The 25,206-nt window shown below is 37.6% G+C and overlaps 1 protein-coding gene and 1 pseudogene across 2 annotated transcripts in view; both read right to left on the bottom strand.

The window, feature by feature from the left end:
* ALA2 (aminophospholipid ATPase 2) overlaps window positions 1-25,206 on the bottom strand; it is a 426,245-nt gene that overhangs the window by 75,809 nt on the left and 325,230 nt on the right. For both annotated transcript variants that reach the window (XR_016266798.1, XM_089458821.1), the window contains exon 18: window positions 24,959-25,090. Coding sequence is in view for 1 of the 2 variants with exons in the window: in XM_089458821.1 (XP_089314947.1) it covers window positions 24,959-25,090 (132 nt within the window). In the remaining variant the exon portion in view is untranslated. The remainder of the gene's footprint in view (window positions 1-24,958; window positions 25,091-25,206) is intronic.
* LOC149249886 (nucleolar complex-associated protein 2-like) lies at window positions 8,146-23,502 on the bottom strand (annotated as a pseudogene).

The following is a 25,206-nucleotide window of genomic DNA, read 5'->3' as shown; positions in this document are numbered from 1 at the left end:
TCAACAATGAAGTTTAAACACATATAAATTTATAGTTCATAAACTACCTTATGTGAAGTTTGAACATGATCAAACTTGTTTGAAGTTAATAACAAAAATTATAACATGAACAATGAACATTGAACTGTGAACATCATTGATGTAGTAAATTAATAAACTAACTAGTAAATTACTAAATACGAAATACTAAATAGTGTATACTAAGTACTAAATAGATATCATCATGATTCATATCTATATGGATCAAGCACTATATTTCAGTATTTTTTAATATATATATATATATATATATATATATAAAATGTGTCCCTCGTGTCCTGTTTCTGGGGTCGCTACGTTTCATGTCGAATACTCGTATTTACGTGTCCTCCGTGTTTCGTGTCCTCATGTCATGTGACTTAGGAGGGTCGTGATAGAGGAGTTTGACAACCAATGTCACTAACATCAAGGTACATAGAGGGATTGGTGCTCTTGATTAAATACGAGTTCCATACCCTAATACATGACAAAATTCAATGGAAACATTGCAATCCCCCAATCTTGAAATCCTGAAAAACTGATAAGTCTGCCAGATTTTGAAAGAAATCTAAAATTCTACTTTCTCCATATGAAATCCAATGAGGCTGGAACCACTCTCAAACATCCTAAGTCATTTCATGGTAATGTTAAAAATTTAAGTAAAAGGATGAAAATGAAGATTAAGGAGAATGTCACTTTTACTTTAAGAATTTAACATTACCATGAATAGCATATCAATACTAGGGCCTAGACTTGATCATTAAGCTGCCCCACTCAAAAATTATTTGTTTCCTTCAAAAAAAATTGCATTTCGAACATTACTACAAAACAAAAATTGCAAAAAAGGAAAAACGCTCCCAAAAAGCTAGGGAGCGAAATTTTTTTTAGGGAGCGCGCTCTTGAGTCGCTCCCACCCGGAGCGCAGATTGGGAGCGGGATCGGGGGGGGGGGGCGCTCCCCCGCAACACTGGTTTATTGTTTTCCTGGATTTATTGCACTTCTCATTGAACCAACAATTCATTGGGAAACGGTTGGAAACCCTCTCTATGTTTTGCATACATTTCGGTTTGCAAATTGCTAAACTAGAATAGATAGCTTTCATCAGCTTTGTAAACCTTCCATTCATTTTCATTTCTCCTCTAAGAAATCTCAGTTGCTTGGTGCTTCTCCATATCCCTTTCCTAAATATTAGAGAGAGAGAGAGAGCGTCCATCCATTTGAAAATTGAAATGGCATCATAAAATAAATAGTCTATAGAACCATGTAATAAACTTTTTGAACAATTCTTCTACATCATCCACCTCTTGCCTTAATCTGGAAACTAAACATTAGAGGATACATGTAGACACATGCAATTTGAATTGAACATAAATATATATAAATGCAAGTATCAATAAAAAACTAATAACCATAATCATAAATAAATAATAACTAATATTATTAATGAAATGACACATCCTTATATTCCCTCTAGAGGCCTGAGACAGGGAGCCCGCTCTCTCCCTTTCTCTTCATCCTCATGATGGAAGGACTGGGTAGGGATATCAAGCAGGCTAAAAACATGGGCAAAATTAAGGGTCTTCAAGTAACGGAGAATGGACAGACTCTTACTCACCAACAATTTGTAGATGATACCATGTTGCAAGGTATTCCCACAGTCAAAGAAGCAGTTGCCTACAAGCAAATTATCAATGCTTTTGCGAAGACTTCAGGTATGGAAGTTAATCTCACAAAATAAAAAATATTCTTCTTTAATACTAACATTGCTATTCAAAGGAATATCTCAAGAACCCTTGGCTTCCAAAGGGACTCCCTCCCCTCAAAATATTTTGGAGTACCTCTCACAGACAAACCAAGGCTTAAAAATATTTGGGAACCTGTACTAATTAAGTTGCAGGATAAAGTTAAGAAATGGACCGTTAGAGCCTTGAACTTGGCAGGCAGATTGGTTCTGACAAAGGCAGTTCTTCAATCCATCTCGGTTTTCATGTTATCAGCCCTTCCAGCTCCCAAAGGAGTCTTAGAACAAATAAGAAATATTCAAAGAGATTTTCTGTGGGGTAAGGAGGAAACAAGGAAGAAATGGGCCCTGGTTTCCTGGGAAAAAATCTGCAAACCCAAAAGCCATGGGGGTCTAGGCTTAGATGATCAGGAGATTCTTAATAAAGTACTAGGAGCCAAGCTTTGGTGGCGATGGGTGCAAGAGCCAAGAGCCCTTTGGGCAAGGGTCTAGAAAGAAAAATATGCCAGCTCTTGGCACACCAATGATCTCATCAGAATGTCAGGAGATATAAGGGGCTCTCTCATTTGGAACAGGGCTTGGGAGAATAGAAATATAGTGCAACAACACAGTTTCTGGGAAATCAGAGATGGTGAGCAAGCACTCTTTTGGGAGGACAAATGGCAACAAGAACCGGTGCTGTTAAAGGAGGACTTCATAAGTCTCAAATAGGAAACAGATTCCCAAGGATTGAACAAAGTTAAAGATTTCTGGAACATCCCTCAGGGTCAGGACAAGTGGAGAAACTGGAGTAACATTGATTGTAGAAATAACAACCTCATAACAACAAAAGCAGAAGCACTAAGAAGCATTTTAAAATAGAGGATGATCATGGTCACAGAGGGGCAGGATCAATTGAGATGGGGTAACAACAACAAAGGTACCTTCAATCTCAAAGAGGCAAAGTATATTCTCCTAGGGCTGGAGTCCTGTGTTCCAGAAAAATCTTGGAGGCAACTCTGGTCTCACCAAGGATGGATGAAAATCAAGCTCTTTATGTGGCTGGTGCACCATAAGAAAATTTTGACTTGGGACAATATTAGAAAAAGGGGCATCTTGGGGCCTTCTAAATGTCAGCTTTGTGAAGAGCAAGAGGAGACTATGGAGCACATCCTCAACTACTGCTCTTACACCACCTGGTTGTGGAATTCCTTTTCTAACATTTTCCAACAATCAGACAGGGACAGAGAGAGCATCACAAATACCCTAAATAATTGGAGGAGGAGCTTTTCGAAGAATGAAGCGCTTAATCGGGCATGGGCTTTCACACCAGGATTCATTATCTGGAATGTTTGGAAAGAAAGAAATAAGAGAATCTTTAAGGAAGAAAAAGCCAACCCTCAGAAGCTATATGATTTGATTCTAAAGCAGATAAGGGAAACAGTCAGCACCACAGTGTGCAATATCCCAGAGACTCCTCCCTCAAAAATGGAGCTGAGAACACTCAGACTGCTGGGATTGCATAAGATCATTCCACAAGGGCTTGGAAAAAAGAAAACGACAAAGAATACAGAGAAAGATTGCTGGCAGCCTCCTCCGAAAAACTACCTGAAATTCAATATTGATGGAGCCTCCAAAGGTAATCTCAGATTAGCTAGGTTTGGAGGAGTTTTAAGGAATGAAGAGGGAAGAATCATATTAATCTTCCATAGCCATTTAGGTAAAGCAACCAACAACATGGCGGAATTAATGGCAATGGAGCAGTGCCTAGAGATACTGATTAAAAATCGTAGCTCAAAAGTCATTATAGAGGCAGACTCCGAAATCACCATCAACTCTGTAAAAAGAATCAGCTGTGGATCCAAACCGGAGAAAGTCTCAAATCATTGGAGACTAATCCAGGTTTATCAAAGGATTCAAGCTCACCTTCAAGGTTTTGGTTCTGTTAGTTTCAATCATGTGTGCAGAAATGCTAACAAGCTTGCGGACATTCTAGCCAACCAAGGGGTGAACAATGAAGATTGTAGGATGGTGAAGAAGTGGCAGGATTTGCCCCAGAATCGTTTAAAGGTTCTTTGCTATAACCAAGCGGCAGAGGACATTGAGGTGGTCTGTCATAGTGGGAGGGTTTCTTGCAGAGGGGAAGTGTCCCCAGCCAATGATTCCTCGATGTCTTGATTTTCCCTTTGGGCGCCATTGGTTCGTGGATGGTTTTGAGACAATACTTTTCGCCTCTTCAGATCATTCTACGGTTATGGGTCCTTTGTTAGAGTGGAAGTGGCGGGAGAGTTGTTCCTTCAGTTATCGGATCAGTTTTCCCTGCCGGATTCGTGTGGAGAATAGATCCCCGTTCCCCCTTTTTTATTCCAGTGGCACTGATAAGATCGAAAAAGTCTCAGAGGCTGCAGGTAGGATGGCGGCGATTGCTAGGCGCATCTGGGAGAGAAGGGCCAATGTAGTGTATGGCCGGGAACAGAGGAACATCGGCGATCGCAAAACCAAGGGTCTTTTCATTCTGCTCCCATTTCCGCATCCTGAGTGGTTTTCAGGTGCTCGCGGCCCCAACAGGCGGGAAGTGGTTTTCCCCGTTCGGGAGCAATCACAATCGTTGAGCTCCACGTGGCGGTGGGGTCGGGAGGAAAACCACCCTTATCGCGAGTTATCTTCCGTGTTTGTTGGCCGGTCCGATATTAATATACACCGTCGGATGGCTCATGGGATTTCAACGGTTCAGATCACCCGTGCAGGTTTGTGGTCCCGGGTGTACAGGCAAGCAGCTCTTCAGTACGTTTTGGACCACAGCCTTGGGCTCATGCGTACAGGTTTTTAGATCGAGATTTTCTTTTTGGTTGAATAGGGGAGGCGGGATTTGTCTAACTCGAGAGGTCGTACCATAGTTTGAGAACTCGGGCGTTGGAGCCACCTTTTCTTGTCGACCGCTTTGAGTTTTTACGACTCCATGTCTAAACTCATATATTTTTCTTCTTTAGAAAGGTTTAGTTTGATGGTAGGGAGCAAGGAAAAGTTTTGCTTTAGTTTTTTCCTTAGTCAACGACCTTGAGGGTTGTGTTGTAACTCTATGTACTTTATGTCTTGATTAATGAATGGGAAGGTCCGACTCTTGCATTAGCAAAAAAGAAATGGCACATCCTTATAAAGGACATGACTTGATCAAAGGATGTGTCCCAGCAACCTCGTGACGAGTCAATATATATATATATATATATATATATATATATATATATATCATCATTCATTCATATTTTATGCAATATTTTATATTTAAGTTGCATGAAACGCCGAAACATTATAAAAATATATATAAATAAATAAGTGAATAACACATTATATTTGCAAGAAAAAAGGGAATAAGACCCATAGATGACACTTTAGAACGAAAAACAAGTCTATATTAACTCTCATAGAAGATTACATGATGGTTGAGTTTCGGCTATGTTTTAGAGTTTTAGGTATGGGAACGGCCCAAAACGCCGGGTTCCTAGAAGTTTCGTGCAACATAGTTTTATATATATATATATATATATGTCCCATATAGATTTCTGTTTGCTCTCCTTCTTATCTTGCACATTTTTATAGTAAACAAACATTATCCATTTCATTTGGTATCAGAATCAATTATGATCCCAAACTTTGGCCACACTCTTATCAGATCTTGTCTGATTCCGGATTTTGGCCACATCTTTTACAGACTGTCTAACCTGGCCTTTGGCCACACATATTTTCTGTAGCTTCTCTGAAACCTGGACTTTGGCCAAATCATTTACCATTTACCGCTGCTAGCTTTTAGTTGAACTCTTTCTCCATGCATTGAACAATTATATTCTGCTCCAACGAAATTTGAAAAGAAAAATCAGAAATTTAGTTGAAGAAAAATACCAGTCCACCGCATATTCAGAAAAGGGGGGAAAAGAAATCAGAAAAAGGACAAAATAGAATTTTCAGAGGAATATAAATACTACCATATATCGCATCAAAACAAATTCATAAGTATAGCCATAAATTCCAGTCTACTCCATCTAATTTGTCTAGCCAACTTACTGAGGAATATTAGTTGTCGAGGTCGGAAAGAGATTGGATCACTGAATTGCTGATTTGAACTAGCCTCCATTGGGAATACCAGCCTAGGCTGTGCTACTGTGCCTACAGTAGTTCAACTCAACAGAGGATTAACCACCACTGATTGAGGGTTCCGGTTAACCATGGCAGCCTTTATGTTCATCTGCTGAGGGGTTGAAGATATTAAACGTGTTTGATATTTGAGATCTCAATTTTGATGCCGCCATATCAAGAACACCCTTCTTAAGCATCGTAACTACTGAATAATTACCAAGGCCTCTTTCGTATTATCCCCTTGCAATAGGTTTGTATTATCCCATTGCAATAGGTGTAAATATAACAACGCAAGATAACACTTAGTGATGGCAGAAAAGATAGCACCAAAGATTGTGCCGGTCAAGGTTGTTAAATCATTAACCATCCATCCGTCCTTTCATATCAAATCGAAACATAAGGTTATGTGGAATAGTAGTATCGTTGCCAAAAAAGTTTGGAATCATAGCATCAATTGGGAGAACCCACAATTAGTTAAGACAAGTGTCCCCCTCATTAGGGAAAGGTAACCAAAAGACGAGTGTGATGTAACACAAATAAAAATACATTTAAAAGATGGAACCCCAGGTCTTGCTTATAAGTGGAATTAATTAGACAAGGTACTTTCTTATAAATCGGATTATAATATGAAGTGGACCAGTGGTTAAATAATAATTCTAAATATAATGTGAACTGATATAAATGAAGGGTTATTACCTAAGTCATATTCAATTATACAAAAATAAAATAAAGAGAAATAGCATTATCAAGGAAGTTTAAAAAGGGAGATATAAGTTCAAAATTAAGAGTATCTTTTAATGAAATCTAGACTAAAACAAAATGAACTCTAATAACGAGAAAATAGGAAGATCTCCTAAATCCTCAAAAAATTATCTTTCAGTGTTACTTAAAATCAAAGGGACACTCGCAGGGAAAGATATTACTATTTCCTTTGCTACCATTGAATTTAATAATTATATTAGTATTGAAATCGCTAACCAGATATTGGTTGTTGAGTTAAATATAATTTAAAGATTAGATCTTTTGAACAAGAGACAATATGACATAAGCAATTTACAACTGAACATTGGAGATTATACTTCCATATCACAATTCATTATTAGATCTTTTGTAGAATGATGACAATGACATAAATTTGTGTTCACCCTGGATGAAAAGATTGGGACTTACATCTTAAACACAAACAATTTTTTGACATTCTCCTATAAGAAGAAGAAGACGTCATTGTAGGATGTTAAAATGAACTCCGATTCAATAGCACCCTCATTAAAAGACCTTCAAGATATCTCAATGGTTATGTTTTAGGAATATCAATGGTTAACACCAATGCAAAAAGAATTTGACAAGGTTGTTGTCAATGTAGATGAAGAGATTTTTTGTCTGAAGGATCATAATCAAGAATTACTTGCACAAATCAAGAAGTCAAAATATAGGAAACAAAGCAATCACAAACTAGAACAGGAGAATCAAGATCTTGAAAAGAAATTATCAGAAAAAGATGAAGAAAGTTCCCACCTAAGGAACCTTAACCAAAAATTGCTTGGACAAATCAAAAATATGAAAATTAATTTTGACAAGCCAGAAAATAAAGAAAAACTTTTGCATTTAAGAGATCATAGTCAAGACTTACACAGATTGAAAAATAAAGGATTGATAAGAAATTGCTACAAAAAAAGCTAGTAGAAGGAAGCAACAAAACTTATAGCTTGTTGACTTTTAATGTAAAAATACACAAAGGTATTTGTAATGATAATTTATTATATATATAAAATATACAAGTGATGTTGAATGTTACAATGAAGACCCACATATATACCTAGGCCGGTGTCCTTTTGTGACTAGGCATGTCTTTTAGACATATCTTTTCACTTAACTTAACAACTATTTAACATAACCATCATTTCATTATTTAGTATTTATTTTTATTTATTTATATTTTATTTTATACAATTTATGTTCGTAACATTGCCTTCTTCTTCGAAAAGCTGTCCCCAAAGCTTATTTGCTAATAATTCTTTCCGGTATGTGTAAATCATTGGTACTATTCTCTTGGAATAAAGGGTTTTCAATTCCCCCTTCCATTTTTTTAAATAATATTATTATGATGATATTTTTATAATTAGATTCATGAAATTATATAAATTAATTAATTAATTTAATTAAATTAATAATAATAATAGTACTAATTAAATTATATATTTAGATTAATTAAATTATATAAATCAATTTAGTTAAATTTTATATTTCGTAACTATATAAAATATATAGTTAGTAACTTAATGGACCGTAACGGGGCAGAGTCGCATTGTTTTACTTATCCACCGTTTGACCATACACCACGCCGTTTCAATATGTCCAGGAATTAACATACAGGGAGCGGGTTGAAGCGGATCACGACCTACAGCATTCACTTTATCCGGATTTAATTTGTGTTTCTTTTTTGATTGCCTGTTCTTTCCAGACATTTTAGATCTTGCAAGTGGCGTCAATGCTTTGGCCATTTTGTTTCCATTAGTATTTTCACTCTCTTGTTTTTCTACAGATAGATGCCCTGTTGCATCTTGTTCACTATTATCTAAATCATCATTATTTTCCTCCGAAGAAGAGCCTCGAGGTTCAACAATATCATTTTCTTCCAACGCAGCAATGGTGACTGTCTGGGATTTTTCTTGCTTTTTTGATTTAGAAGCAACATCTCCATTTGATTTCTCAGGTGACAAATCCTTGTTCAAGACTACCTGCCCCTCTCTTATGCCATTGCTATAGCCCTCATGAGATACGGCTACTATTGATTTTTGGTAGCATCGGATGTGCTCTAGCCATGAAATTTGATGCAGAGGCTAAGGCACATGAGATCTCCAAGACCCAGAAATCGTTTGGGGAAATTCCACCCGGATGGAGAGATATTAAAATAATTAATTTTTTAATGAGACCCTAAGTCTAAACTTGGGAAAATTAAAATATTAATGTGTATTAATATAGTATGAGTGAGAAAGTTCTAAATAACGAGGATCAAGCCAGATCTAATCTTAACCATTGATTAGGGACTTAATCTCGGTCGTTGCATCGTCAACAGGAAAAATATAAGACGAGGCTTGAGGGTCAGTTGGAGACACACCAAGACACCAAGAAAGACCAGTCAATTTGATTTTCTGGGGCGAGGTTTGTTGAGGAAATCGAACCAGTGACCAGTTGCAGCGAGGGGCAGTTCGGCAGGAGGCCGAAGAATACATATCAAAGAAGCAGCAGAATACTGGAAGAGGCAGCGCGGAGCCTTGGAGGTCTGACACAGAGGCAGCAAGGTTTGATGGAGAGGCTGAGGAGGCTAGCACAGAGGACGAAAACCGCCAAGAGGCTAACGCAGTGGAAGCAGAGAGATTCAGAGGTTGCGCTGAGGTGATCCAGTGGGACAGACTGAGAGCTGATTGGCTGACGCAGAGCCAGAGAGGGTGATGCAGTTCCAGGAGAGGTGACGCAGTTCCAGAAGAGTGCTTAGAGCAGCTTTCGCTATCCAGCACAAGGAACAACCGCAGTCACTGTGGGATTGTTCATCCGGATGTTGATTAGCCGGAATATCTGTCTCCAGATTGAGGTATTGCTGCCGAGGATATTCTTTGAAGGGTGAGCCATTTCTGGCACACTAGTTGTATTCAAATATATGCTTAATAATACAAACCCTCATATGTTGCACCGGTTTTCTCGAATTGGGTTTTTTCGGGGAAGATTGTCCAAAAATAATGATGTCCCTTGTGTTGTCTCGGTTTATTTCAGTTGTTGATCTGTATATTTGTGAAGGTTTCATTTGTGTTTACTTCGATATTTATGTATTTAAATGACTTGTTAATTCAAAGAACAAGTAGGAGATAGTAAACCAGAAAATGCGGTAGAGCTTTATGATGCGTTAGATTCAAGAATTTTCACATGGTATCAGAGGGATTGCAGATCACAGGAGGATTGAAGGCACTGTTGACCTCTACCGGTCAACTACCCATGCAGTACACCCCCTTTTTCTTTGCAAGAAAGGGGCAGCACCTGATCAGCGTGTCCGTGCCATCCAGCAGTCATCAGCAGCTTGATCAATCTAATTGTAAACCCAGTCTGCATGTATTAATTGTAAATAATCTTAGCAGATATGAGTCGTGTATGTGAATTGCCTAGGTGGACCTAACTTTCTAGTGGTAATCTACGTCCCGAAAGGTTTTTCGTCTCACCGATCCATGGATCGGCAGAGTTTTCCTTCAAACCTGACCCCAAAGCCGGGATGGATTTTGTCATTGGAATTTTAGCAGAATCCTAGTGTGTTGATCTGCTAGATTATAGTTGTGTCGCAGAACTGGGTGATTTGTGAGGGTCTATGTTAAAGGGGTTCGTCCCCTTAAGATGTAAATTTGTAAATGTCATGATGTAATGTGTCTTGAGGGTCGAAAAATGTTTTAAATCCCCTCATGAGTCCTAAGTCCTAGGTCCTAGGTGATGTTTCCGAAGGCTTAGTTCGATGATCCATTTTTGAATTAAGAAATTAAAAAATGAATAAAAATAATAAAATAAATAAAAATTAAAAAATGAAATAAATAAAAAATAATAAAAAATTAAAAAATAAAGCAAAAACCCTAACTAATAAAATAATAATATTTTAAGTGAATAAATCGACGGATGAGATCAAGAGATGTCTTGATCCTCATCAACGGTCGAGATCATTTCAGCATGGATCACTCGAACTAGCCGTTGGAGGCATTTCCTTTAAGTAGGGTGCTAGGGGTCATTTTCAGATCATTCGATCTGTGAGTCTGAGACTGAAGAAGCTCTATTGTAAATCTGTTTCTGGTTAATAAAAGAAGACTTTGGGGTCCATATCTTGCTGGTGTTACTCTCTTGAAATGCTGTGAGATCATTTCATTTTCTGCATATGTTATTTTCAGCCATTAATAATAGCTTTTTTGTAGAGTATTGTGAGCACAGGTATCTTGTTCACTTGCTGGGGTTTGAATGCCGTTAGGGTTTCTGAAGTAATGGCAGGTATCTCCATTACTTTCTGAGATCCAGCAGCATTTTTGCCCTCTTTATTGACGATTGTTTTGAGCTATGCAGAAAACATCATTGAAGGAAATTTTGTGGGCGTTAGGGGAAGTTCTCGGCTGAACCAGCCAACTCCCGCAAGCATTTTTTGCTGAGCCCAGTTGGATTTGATCCTGGGTCTATCATTCGGTTTATTTTTCTAATTTGCATGAGAGATTTTCTGAAGTTCTTCACAGTGAAAACCTAAAATTTCTGTTTCTTTAAAATATTTTCGTGCTTATTGCCGAATCTGGCTGTTAAGGGGCCAAATCTGTACATTAATCAGTTGTTTTAGGGTTTCAAATTTTTGTCCTAGGGTTTCAAATTCTTGTTTTATACAGTTTTCATTAGGGTTTTGTCTTTTTTGCAATTGCAGGATCGCCATCGAGGTTGACACGCCGACACACTGTGCATAACCAGCAAATTTCAACGTGATGCACTCTTTGGTTGCTGGGTCTTGAGGTTCTCCGCCAACGAAAGGAACGATTATTTTTTTTACGTTGGTCTTTCTCCTCATTACACAGACGTTGGATATCAAACACAAATGATTTCAAGCCGCCACTGCCTATGCCCTGCTCATTCTGCCGTCAAGGGCTGGAGATCACAGTTACGTTGAAGAGCTGCCCATTTGCCTGCAACTTTCATCTGACGGCTAGCGTTCCCTGTAAAATCCGAATCCAGTCGAAGTCATTCAACAGAAATTCTTCAGCTCCAAATCATAATTTATCTCTGCGTCTTCACTCCTGTCACTGCTACCGCCGTATGATATCAAGCCATCGTATGCTGGTTTCTGAGCGTATGAGTGATTGCCGTCTGCATATTTCAAAGATGACCAGCAATTTACTTTCATCACGCCAGACATGACTGCACCAGCGTGAAGAAATTTTTTTCGTGGGCATCTTGCGTGTCTGCGTTACCAGTCAGCGAGCTTTGCAGTTTTACGTGCCTCATTCGAGCCACCAACAGGATTTCAGTTCAGTCAAATCCCTCTCGACATTCTTCAGCGTGATCAGGTGATACACATCGAACTCATTCCCATCAAGCGCCAGGTTAATCTTCACATTCAGCGGATGCCAGGTTGGTTCGATAAACCCGTTGTTTGACTGCGATATTCGTATGCGTGCATCCCATTTCCGATTTTTGTTATTCATTTGTGAGTTTTTCGATTTAGGTTCATTTTATTATTTTTTTGTTTAGTTCTAGTTTGAATTTTAGATTTATTACAATAGTTGCATAACATATCGTTGGATTTTATTAACGTATATATAAAGGTTTGTTTAGAACTTAGGGTTTCTTTATAATTTCGTTTTCATTTCCCTTGGTTTCTTTTTTTTTGTATTTTAAACAAAATCAAAAGCATTAAAAAGTTAAGCGTAGTTTTGGTTAAATTTTTATTTAGTTTTTGTTTTAATTAGATTCTAGTTTTTGATTTAATTTTTATATTAGGATTTTAGTTTGTATAAATTTTAATTCAAAAAATAAAAATAAATAAAAATAAATAAAAAATAAAAAATAAAAAAATAAAAAAAATTTGAAAAAGTATAAAAAAATTCTGTGGAAATTTTCTTTGTCAAATCCAGTTATTTTTCGGGAATTATCATGTTATATCTTTCATGCTGAGATCTAAAATTTTTTCAAGTCGAGATACGAAATATGATATCCGGTTAATGGTTTATGACTCATGGTGGTTTAAAGCATTCATTTTTTTTTTAAATTCTCAGTTGCCAGATATCGTTTTGGTCATGTGATTAAGCTGATAACAAATGATTGTTGTTCACGGTTTATGTTTCTATATCATTTAACAAGTAATCATTGTAATAACAATCTTTTAAGGCACTGGTCTGCTAATTTAATCAAATCATTTTAGTGCTTATATTACATCGTATCTCGTGTCTCCCAACCAACTGGTCGACAGTTGGCCTCATCATCTCACAGGGACTACCCCCCTTAGCCGCGGGAGACAGGCTTAAACGGAGGGATCGGTGATCAGAGTGACAGCCCCCGGTCTGAGGGTTGTCGTGTCAATCTGCGCAACAACAGGCACCAACAGAAGAAATCTGAAAATTTGCAGTAGAAGCAGCTGTCTCAAGAGACAACGTTGTTCTAGAGCTGAAGCGGCAAGAGAAGAGGTGACGCAGTGCTTAGAGGGTGATGCAGTTGCTCACGCAGAGCCTGCGTTAGCATTTTGAGCCAAGGGAAGGGCCAACGCAGAGGCAGAAGAGGCTCACGCAGAGCCACGTCATCCTTCTCAATCAGGTAGGATTGACGCAATTGGCTGAAGGAGCAGATTCACCCTTCGTTGTGATTGCACAAAGCCTGAAGGGCTCAGATTCTTTAGTTTCCAAGGCTAAGGGAGTTGTGTAGATTGTGATTTGAGGAGCTGGTGCAACGTTGTTTCCGTCGATGCATAACAGTGTCTAAGGAGACGAAACCAAGGTAAGGGGAATCACTACCTCGACGGATTTCTAGCCAAGGAATCCAGATCTGAATTACAGTTGCAAAGGAGGATTGGAGAGGAGCAGTTCGACAGTTGGCCAGAGGATTTCCAGGAGGGAAATCAGGACTCAGAGGGAGTCCAGAAGAGGAGCAGAGATATGGCAGTGAACAGACTAAGGGATCAGAACAGATTGGACGGGGTTTCCAATTTGGTCATCTAGAAGGCCAGGATCCTGGCAGTCCTGGATAAACATCGCATCAAGGATTATGCCTTGAAAGTAGTGGCTATCCCAATTAACCCAGCTGAGAATGAGAAGCATAAGGAGGCCCACGCGAGGGCGAAGTGCATGATCCTAGACAGGGTCAAAGATCATGTCTTGCCACATATTACTAAAAAGAACATGGCAAAGGAGATGTGGGACACCCTGACCTCCTTAGACCAGGGATCTTCCGTGCAGAGGAAGATGCTACTAGAGAATTAGCTGAGGTCATATCAGAGGAAGAAGGGAGAGCAGATAGATCCATTCCTTCTCAGGTTGCAGGGGATTTGCGACCAGCTTACTTCCATGGGGTCTACACCAAATCCATAGTTTATGGTCAGGACTACCCTAAATGCAGTCTCCGAGGAGCGGGAGACGTTTGTCCAAGGCATTTTGGGCAGGCAACACTCCCTGATTGGGAGGAGATGTGGGTAGCTCTTCGACGGGAAGAGCTCAAGAGATTGACCAAGGTGAAGAGTAGCAGGAAAGGAGTTCGAATCAAGGAGGAGGAAGATGCAACTCTCACTTCTGCGGGACAGCAAAGGCTACAGAAGAGGAAGAAGAAGGACATCTATAAGGTCAAGTGCTTCCATTGTGGGGAGTTGGGGCATTATGCATCCTAGTGTCCCAGGAAGAAAGGCAAGGGAGAAGCTTCTGATTTAAAGGCAGCTCTAGCAAAGGCGAAGCAGGATGTCGAGAATTATTATGATGTTTCCATGAGTGCTCATGTGCCTCTAGAGAAGAGGTGTGGTGATATCGAATGGTAGTCAGGAGGACTACAGGGAGAGGCAGGATCCTTCAGGTGCCCGAACTCTTGGATCACATCCGGCTACAGGAGCCCTTAACAACAGTAGCATGATGACAGGTGTCGGGTGGAGCAAGGTGTGATGGAGTAGCAAGGCAGTGCTAGAGTGCAGAAGCCTATAGCAGCACAGTGGAGGTTGCAACAGTGCGAGAGGCACATAAGAGGTTGTAGTAGCATAGTGGCAGCGGAGGGAGCATGGGTTAGCAGTAGAGGCAGCTTTAGCATCACGAGGCTTCCAGACTGACCAGGATGTCAGTGGTTGGGAGAAGTCAGTTACTTACTTCTCGGTAACTAAGTTGCAGTGTAGCAGTTAGCAGTGACAGTGCTATGGGCAGCATGATACAGCATGTTGAGAGGGAGTTACAGTATAGATGTAGCAGTGGCAGTGGCAATGTCATGGGCAACAGTGCAGAGGATGTGAGGCAGTAGGCCAAGCATCAGCACAAGTACCAATGTGGAGGATCAGTGTGATGCTTCTATGGTGAAGCATTGCTAGAGCACATTCCTTGCTAAGAGGGAGTGTTGATTTTTGGTAGCATCGGATGTGCTCTATCCATGAAAATTGGTGGAGAGGCTAGGGCACATGAGATCTCCAAGACCCAGAAATCGTTTGGGGAAATTCCACCAGGATGGAGAGATAATAAAATAATTAATATTTTTAATGAGACCCTAAGTCTAAACTTAGGAAAATTAAAATATTAATGTGTATTAATATAATATGGGTGAGAAAGTTCTAAATAACGAGGATCAAGCCAGATCTAATCTTAACCGTTGATTAGGGACTTAATCTCAGTCGTTGAATCGTCAACAGGAAAAATATAAGAAGAGGCTCGAGGGTCAGTTGGAGACACACCAAGACACCAAGAGAGATCAGTCAGTTCGATTGTTTGAGGTGAAGTTTGCTGAGGAAATCAAACCAGTGATCAGTTGCAGCAAGGGGCAATTCGACAAGAGGCCAAAGACTACATATCAGAGAGGCAACAAAATACCAGAAGAGGCAGCGCCAGTGTTACTTGGGAGCGGGAGCGAAAGTGGGGAGCAGGAACGAAAACAGGAGCAGGAGCAACATTTTCAGAAGCTCCCGGTTTGGGAGTGAATCCCAAAGCGTTATATATATATATATATATATATATATATATATATATATATATATATATATATATATATATATATATATTTTGATATATATATGTCAACAAAAACATGTAAAATAATAAATTAGATATAAAAAACATAAAAAAACATAGATTGAACCATATCACAACAATCATCTAGAAGTCATAATCTTCATCAACCACGTCCACAAGTTAGTAACATAGTAACATACAACATATTGAATCTCATGATTCATCAATCTTAAAGTTTCAAGCTTTCAAAATTCAATATATAACATTTATCATCATTGATCACCAAAGTTGTACTTGTAAGCTAAGTGTAAACATTACAACAAATAATATCTAATATGAAATGAAATGTTATAAAATGAAATGAAATGAAACAACTTTCAACTTTCATAAACCATCATATTCATAATTCATCACTAATGAGTTATAATTGCCAACTTCAAACTTAAATTGTCATATATTGTTTAAAAAAATATCATAATAAATATGAAAGAGTCAATAGTTATAAAAGCTACTAGAAATTAGAAAAGAGAAGTAAATCTATTATCTATTTTTTATGCTTGGGCCTCTTGCCACCACGAGAAATGTCTAATTTTTTAGTCTTGTTGGAAAATTAGAATCTTTGTCATTAACATCACCCTCTAAGCATTAATATCCAGAGGTATCTTTGTCATTACCTCTGTATCTATATAGGGATCTTTGTCATTAATATCACCCTATTAGCATTAACATAAGATAGAAAAAGCATAGCATGTCAAGTCAAGATTTTGTTTGAGTGATGCGTACATTTTTAGGAGGGTCATGATAGAGGAGTTCGACAACCAATGTCACTAACATCAAGGTACATAGAGGGATTGGTGCTCTTGATTAAATACGAGTTCCATACCCTAATACATGACAAAATTCAATGGAAACATTGCAATCCCCCAATCCTGAAATCCTGAAACACTGATAAGTCTGCTGGATTTTGAATGAAATCTAAAATTATACTTTCTCCATATGAAATCCAATGAGGCCGGAACCACTCTCAAACATCCTAAGTCATTTCATGGTAATGTTAAAAATTTAAGTAAAAGGATGAAAATGAAGATTAAGGAGAATGTCACTTTTACTTTAAGAATTTAACATTACCATGAATAGCATATCAATACTAGGGCCTAGACTTGATCATTAAGCTGCCCCACTCAAAAATTATTTGTTTTTTTCAAAAAAAATTGCATTTCGAACATTACTACAAAAAAAAATAGAAAAACAGGGAAAACCCTCCCGAAAAGGCAGGGAGCGAAAATTTTTATAGGGAGTGCGCTCCTGAAATCGCTCCCTTTTCGGGAGCGATTTTGGGAGCGCACTCTTGGCTCGCTCTTGAGTCGCTCCCACCCAAAGCGCGGATTGGGAGCAGGATCAGTGGGGTGGGGACGCTCCCCCGCAACACTGGGCAACGCAAAACCTTAGAGGGTTGATGCAGAGGCTGAGGAGGCCAGTGCAGAGGACGCAAAGGGCCAAGAGGCTAATGCAAAAGCCGTAGAGGCTGACGCAGTGGACGCAGAGAGCTTCAAAGGCTGTGCTGAGGTGATCCAATGGGACAGATAAAGTTGATTGTCTGATGCAAAGCCAAAGAGGGTGATGCAGTTCCAAGAGAGGTGACGCGGTTCCAAAGGAGTGCGTGGAGCATCTTTCGCTGTCCAACACAAGGAATAGTCAGAATCACCGTGGGATTGTTCATCTGGTTGCTGATTAGCCAGAATATCTGTCTCCGGATAGAGGTATTGTTGTCGAGGATATTCTTTGAAGGGTGAGCCATTTCTGGCACCCTAGTTGTATTCAGATATCTGCTTAATAATACAAACCCTCATATGCTGCATCGGTTTTCCCGAATTGGGTTTTTCCGGGGACAATTGTCCAAAAATAACAATGTCCCTTGTGTTGTCTCAGTTTATTTCAGTTGTTGATCTGTATATTTGTGAAGGTTGCATTTGTGTTTACTTTGATATTTATGCATTTAAATAACTTGCTAATTCAAAGAACAAGTAGGAGATAGTAAACCAGAAAATGCAGTAGGGGTTTCTAATGTGTTAGATTCAGGAATTTTCATAGCTATGTCATTTATCACACTTTTCCTTTTCACCTCTTGAATAGGCACGTTGGAGTTTTGAAGACTAGTCTTCTTTTGTTCTGCTTTTTGTTGAAGATTTAGGTAGTATTTTCAAGGGGGGCTCATTCTAGATACTTTCTCAGCGTGAAGAAATGACGATACAGTGGCATTATCCTTGGAAGAGAATGATATGTCCTCTCATTTTTTATTCACATATGCAACATTGCATTCAACCTGATCTATGAGTTGCTTCACTTGGCGCCGAAATCTATCAATGTTGGTTCTTTCATGGAAACGTCGTAAACGTACAATGACATTAAACGCTAAGTCATGGAAAGCTACATGATAGCTCCATTGAGCCAAGTGTTCAGTGAGGTGATGAAACACAAAATATACACACTCGTCTTGGAAAGCACGAGTGTTCAAGAAAACTTTTAGTAGTGTTGACCACTACGTGTCAATGACCCATAGCAGTACACCCCCTTTTTCACAAAAGGGATAGCACCTGATCGATGTGTCTGCGTCATCCACCTATTATCATCAGCCTGATTGTCATGTTATAATGTAAACTGATTCTGCATGCATATGATGTAAATAATCTCAACAGATCTGTGTCATGTAATTGCCTAGGTAAACCCATTTTTTTGGTAACGATCTACATTCTGGGAGGTTTTTTGTCTCACCAATCCATTATCCGATAGTCGGCAGAGTTTTCCTTCAGTCTTACCCCAAAGCCGGAATGAATTTTGTCACCAGAAGCTTAGGCGAGTCCCAGTGTTATCGATCGACTCTGTGTAAAAGTGATTTCGGAATAATCCTAACTATTTGGTTAGGTTATTTTATTACAAATTGCTTGATCTGCTAAATTATATTTTGATGTCGCAGAACTAGGTAGTCTGTGAGGGTCTTTTGCAAATGGGTTTTCCCCCTTGAGATGTAAAAAATGTAAAAATCATGATGTAAAGTGTCTTGAGGGTTAGAAAAATAATTTATCCCCTCATAGGTTAATTAATTAAATTTTCTGGCCAAAATTAATTAAAATCCTAAGCCAGAAATTTAATTAATTATAGGTCCTAGGTAAATTTAAATTTTCCAAAGGCAAAATTCGTGGGTCCTTTAAAAATTAAATTTTAAGAGGTCCAGGGACTAAGGTTAATTGATTATTTTGCTAAATTTTAAGCCTTTGGTCCCTAGGGTTAAGTCAAAGTCAAAATTTTGAGGAAATTAATTCAAAAATTTAATTTTTGAATTAATTAAAATGCATTTAATTGAAAAATTCGAAATTTCCTCAATAATTAAAATTTCAACGGATGAGATTAAAAGAAATTTTGATCCTCATCAACGGTCGAGATTACTTTGACAAGGATCACTCGAACTAGCCATTGGAAAATTTATCTTTAAATAGGAGGTCATTTGTCAGTTGATCCATCCGATCTCTGGATTGTGTACTAAGCTCTCAAGCTCTCTTGTATACTTTTTTGAATTAATGCAAAAGTTTTTGAGGTTTCAATGTGTTGTAGTGTTCCTCTTCATGAATTTATGGTAACATTGTTTTAATTTCTGCTTAATATTATGTGAAAACTATCAATCAATATCTCTCTTAGAATAATCTGAATACAAGTATCTTATTCAGTTTGTTGGATCTAGGGTAACATTTTTAATTTTGATTGAAGTAGCAGGCATCTCTATTTCTTCATAATTTTATTGTTGTTTTATTTCTCTACTTCATTTCATGGTTGATCTAGTGTTTGTATAAAATCTCTCTGCTTCTCATTGAGCATTTGGGGATAGTTCTCGGTGGGACCAGCGAACTCTCAACACATATTTTCTGAAGAACCTACTTCATATGAGCCTCATGATTTATCTAACGATAATCTTTTTTGGCAGGGTGTTTTTGGGCTAGTACCTCTCTAAAATTTCAAAATCTTTTAAATATTTTGTGGAAATTTTGATAGATCTAGCTATTAAGAGTCTTAGATTATCAAATCTAGAAGCAGAATTGGACTCATACTCCTTAGATCTGATAGGTCTGTAAATTATTTGTATAGATTTGTAAATTATTTGTATAGATCTGTTATTTACTTGTGTAGATCTGAAATTTTGTAACATAATTTTGAATTTTAACATTTAGGTTTTTGGGATTTTCTCTGTTCTTGTACATATTGGGTATTGGGGTTTTTTCTTTTCACTTGTGCAAAAATAGATATGAGAAATCAACCAAAAAAATCTTCAGATCTGAGTTAGGTCTAGACCCTAGAGGGCAAGATTTGGGCTCAAAGATTGTTTGCAGAAATATATCTGAGAAATCAGCCAAGTAAATCTTTAGATCTCAGCTAGATCTAGACCCTAGAGGGCAAGATCTGGACTCAAAAAATGTTTGCAGGAATAGATCTGAAAAATCAGCCAAGTAAATCTTCAGATCTGAGATAGATCTAGACCCTGGAGGGCAAGATCTGGGCTCAAAGATTGTTTGCAGGAATAGATCTGAAAAATCAGGCAAGTAAATCTTCAGATCTGAGCTAGATCTAGACCCTGGAGGGCAAGATCTGGGCTCAAAGATTGTTTGCAGAAATAGATCTGAGAAATCAACCAAGTAAATCTTCAGATCTGAGATTTTTCAAGCAGATCTGGGGGTTTTGAAATAGATCTAGGCCCTGGAGGGCAATATCTTATCCCAAATCTTTTTACAAGGCCAACCATTAAAGATTTTGCAATAAATCTGAAGATCTGAAGCAAAATAATTTTTTTTAGAACAAGGGTTTCAAGTTTTGGGGCTCCTAAGCCCAGATTTGCCTTCTCCTAGCCCAACGCTAGTTCTATTGGCTCTGTGCTAGCTCTCATTGGCACTAGATTCCCCTTGCTCCATTTCTGATCTGAATATTTAATTTTATGAAGCTAATCATTGATGGGTTTTTGCAAAAAATTTGGTAAAAATTTGTGTTTCAGATATTGAAATTTTTTTGGCAACTTGGGCAAGTGATCTTCAAGGCCTAAGGCTTAAGGGTTTGATATCTAAACCATCTTTTTTTCTCACTATTTTCTACAGCAATCATATACCTTTCTAATAGTGGTGAAAACACACATCTAAGTGGTTTAAAATTAACTAAAAAATTGCTAAATACATTAATAAGTCATTTATGTTTGATGTGTATCAAGAATTTGGCCTATATCTACATTTTGGGTCACTATTATCTCTGAATAATTCTATTTCTGAAGTCTGAAATATAACAGTGGAAAAATTTCATGTGGGTTAGCCTAAAATCAGTTCCTAAGTTGTTTAATACATTAAAGAATTAATTTCTTGAGTTGGGCATTCATCATTAGGCTTATTTCACGCTTTAATTGTTGGCTGTAATAAGTATATCAGATCTGATATAATTCTGGAAATCACATCATAACAGGCTAAAAAAATTTGATAATTCATGTGGCCAAGTATGGAAAATTTTTGATAAATTTTTGGCATAAAGATATCATTGATAGCTTACTGTTTTCATTGTCATATTGTTGTTGTCATAAAGTTTTTCTTACTACTGTCCTAAAAATTAATTTCTGAAAATTAAGTACTTTGTCATGGAATTGTGATAAAATGCATATCCTTTGTTTCATAAACTTATTATTTTTTGAGCATCTGTTGACATTGATATCGAATTGCAAAGTTGTTTTTGTTCTCTTTGAGCTAAATTGTATCAAGAAGATTTGAAATAAGCTGGTGTTTTAACTATAGTATCTTCAAGAGTTTATTTTCTAAGTCTTCATCTAAAAAAAAAGGCGAGCATTTCATTTGAGCAATTGAGGGCTTTTGCGGCATAAGTGTTTTCCCATTCTCGTATCTAACTTCATCTCATCTTCCGATGCATTTTCATATAAGTTAACTTTGCATAGATAAAATTTACTTCCAAGCATAAGCTTAGTCAATAGACAGATAGATCTCCATCTGTCTTTTCTTGAGAACCCTGTTATAATAGTACTTAAAATGGCGACCTTGCAGTCATCAAAGCCACAGTTCTCTGCAACGCCGAAGCACTGGGTATGTAGAATTTCAGGAGAGGTATCGTTAATCACACCTCAGTGTGCTTCTCCTGATTTTCTCTCTGCCAATTACTATGAAATCAGGCTCAACACGGAAAGGATTTAAGGGTTCACATTTAAATAGGCATTTAACTAAAATTAACCAAGATTCTTTCATCTCGCATTAGTTTTAGGATCAACATTTCATATAAAATATTCATTCATCTAAGCAGCAGTTGCTAATCGATTACTTGGTCTTAATTTCCCTAGCAAGATCGTTGACTCCATAAGGCACTGGCATCAATCGTTTAAAATCTAATTAAATCCTATAAGTCTTGCTAAATCTTAATCAAGTACTTGATTGCTTCACTGTGTCTCCCGAACTGGTTGGTTCCCAACTAGTTCTTCTTCATTTCACTTTTCCATAGGGTCTACCCCCCTTAGCCTGTTGTAGGGAGACAACTTAAACGGGCAAATCGGGGATCAGGGTGACAGCCCCCGATCTGAGTCGTTGTCGCGGTGCCTAGACATTCTGTGCGATAACATGTAGCTTTAATGCTATTGAAAAGTCAAAAGCTTTCCCATATCCTCTAGTTGGTGCCCTGTCCAGTTCTTTACACTCTAGCATATCAAAAAGTAAAGAAGCCACATGAATAAAAATTCCTCTAGCAGAAGCAAGTGTGTTTAACATTTTGGTACATCTCAGCTTCAAAGGGGCATAGCATGCAGTAGGCACCAAATGAGCAACTCCAATTAAAATCTGAGCCATTGGATAGGAAGGAGGCTAGAAGTTAATATTGTTGGCATTGGCACAAAGAAATTTAACACAGCGTTCAAGGCAATTCATATATTGCCATCTGTAAGCCTTCTCTAGTGCTTCCTTGGTATTTAATGTGAGCACACGTCGTAAAACCATTCCCAACTGATTAATGAATGTAAATACATGTTGATAAGCATTTGATAAGTCCACTCCATAGAGTTCCAACACAGCTCTTTAGGAACTCAATCTCTTGATGGTTTGTTGTGTTGACAAAATATGACTTGATGAGACCCTCAAGGTCCTTCCATCGTGGAATGTCTTTCATTTCTAAAATTGCTTCCCTTTTTCCACCTAACAGAGGCATTCACAGCAATTTCCTAAATATACCATCAATCTCACCAAGAACAGATATCATGATTGTGTTAAAGGTATTGTTGTTTACAATTGTCAAAATTGAAAAAGAGTCGTATCTTCCCCCATCCCAATAGTGACATGCAGTTCTAAAAGCTTGCAGGAGGCAATGAAGAGCTCCTATGTTTTGTCGCTCCTTTATTTCTTGACACCAAGCATCAACATGAGCAGCTATGAGGACCTTTTTTGATGACGGCTTCAAACTTTTCTTGTCACTCTCTTCTAGTTGACCAGGCTTCAGAATACCTTCCCTGAGATTCTCATTGTCTTCTTCAGAGTCAGTGTTATATTCATGATTGAATTGAACAAGTTCCTTTTCATGTTCTTTTAAAAATTTCAAAGATTTAGGATCCTTTTGTTTAAGTATCTCTAACTATTTCTTGTGCTTATCCATCTCTAACTGCAGTGTCTTATTTTGGCCTTGCAAAGCATTACTAGCATCATCTTCTTCTTCTGAATTATCATCCACAAATTCACTTCTAGATATATCTAAGAAGTCATTCTCTTCCTCCAAGGGCAAACCATCGCTTTTTGAGACTATGTCCTCAACGGGAGTATCATCTTCAGTGCTTTGTTCTTCCATCTTGACCTCTGCCACAGCTGCAGCATCTTCGACTATACCTTCTGAAATTTTGGCTCGAGAATCCTCTGCAACATTCTCATCTTCAACATTATAATTCATTTATCGCTTCACCTTGTTTCATTTTTTCACTGTCACTATTATCTTCCTTATTATCGATTCCCTTTATACGTGCTTTAACTTCTGCATAAGATTCTTCCCATTGCTGAAGTTTTTCTTGAATTTTACTAAACTGCTCAATGAGTTCAGGATGTAAACGTAATAGCATATTGTGCGGCGAACAACGTTCAAAGACTTGCATGGTTATATTGTGCAACATGGCTCTGATACCACTGAAGCAACAAAACTTATAGCTTGTTGACTTTAAATGTTAAAATACACAAATGTATTTGTAATAATAATTTATTATATATATAAAATGTGTAAGTGATATTGAATGTTACAATGAGGACCCACATATATACCTAGGCAGGTGTCCTTTCATGTCTACGCATGTCTTTTAGACATTTCTTTTCACTTAATGACTATTTAACATAACCATCGTTTCATTATTTATTATTTATATTTAGATCTATTTTATTTTATTTCATAAAATTTATGTTCGTAACATAGAACTTACCAAGAAAGCATGAATGATTAATAAAGAAACAATCACTGAACCCATGGAACTAGAGATGTCTTTGTACTTAAAAGATGAAATTGTGGAAAAAGGAACTGATACTGACCCAATCAACATCACTATTCAGGAAAATGAAAAGACAATTGAAGTAAGGTTATCTTCAAATGTTGCACAAACAACGGAAAATCCAATGTACTTAATATTGAAAATTCAATAACCAACAAAGTGACAAAGTGGTATTAACAAGACAATGCCAAATGTAAATCAAGAAAAAAGTATGATAATGAAAAAAAATTGCTACAAAGGATGCCTTACCTACATCCAAATCACAAGAGATGATACTTTAACTAATCAGTGTATCAACATTCCTCAGAGGAAGGACAATTTACAAACTACATTTCAAATAATATTAAATCCAATAAAATTCAATCTCAACAAATGTTGTTGGCATCGAATTGTGGTGGTCAGACCCTCTTATAGTTCGACAATTCTACTCAGTGCTTACAAGAGCATATCAACTTGTCTCACCAACCACTATAGCTACAATAAATAAAAAATCATGATACTGCATTACAAGCCAAAACAAGAGATAAGTCTTTCCAAACATATGCTTTGAGAGTAAAGCATTTCTAAAAGGGAAAGCAATATAATAAACATATATATATATATATGAAATGGCACGTTCTTACTAAAGGACATGACATAATCGAAGGATGTGTTCCATCAACTTCATGACCAGACAATGTGTATATATACCATCATGGTGGTCATTGTAAAGCATCTCATTCATTTGTATTTTATTCAATATTTTATATATATTTGTCCTATACATAACTCTTTTTACTCTCCTTATGTTGGATTTTTTTAATAGTAAATGAGCATTGTAATTCTATGGGGCAGAAGGGCTTCTGAAATAAATGAGAGAGAGAGAGAGAGAACCTGGGCTTTCTGTGATGGTGTTACACGACAACAGATGGCTGTCCTTGACAGCGTGGCCAAATCAGTAAAAGCTTCATAACGATGTTTAAGAATGATCTCCAATGTCCAACCATCCACAATAAACGCAACATCCTGCAAACATTTGTATAAAGCAAAAACACAGACTCAATTCAGTACATGATTCCAGTAAGAATAAAAACAGAAAAAAGGATTAACTGTCAATTAATTCCAACTCTTAAATCACGTTT

This window comes from Pinus tabuliformis, chromosome 7 (assembly GCF_031772625.1).
Source record: "Pinus tabuliformis cultivar Carrire ecotype Pingquan chromosome 7, CPIR1, whole genome shotgun sequence".
Classification (NCBI taxonomy): Eukaryota; Viridiplantae; Streptophyta; class Pinopsida; order Pinales; family Pinaceae; genus Pinus; species Pinus tabuliformis.
This window is presented reverse-complemented; position numbering and strand designations above follow the sequence as displayed.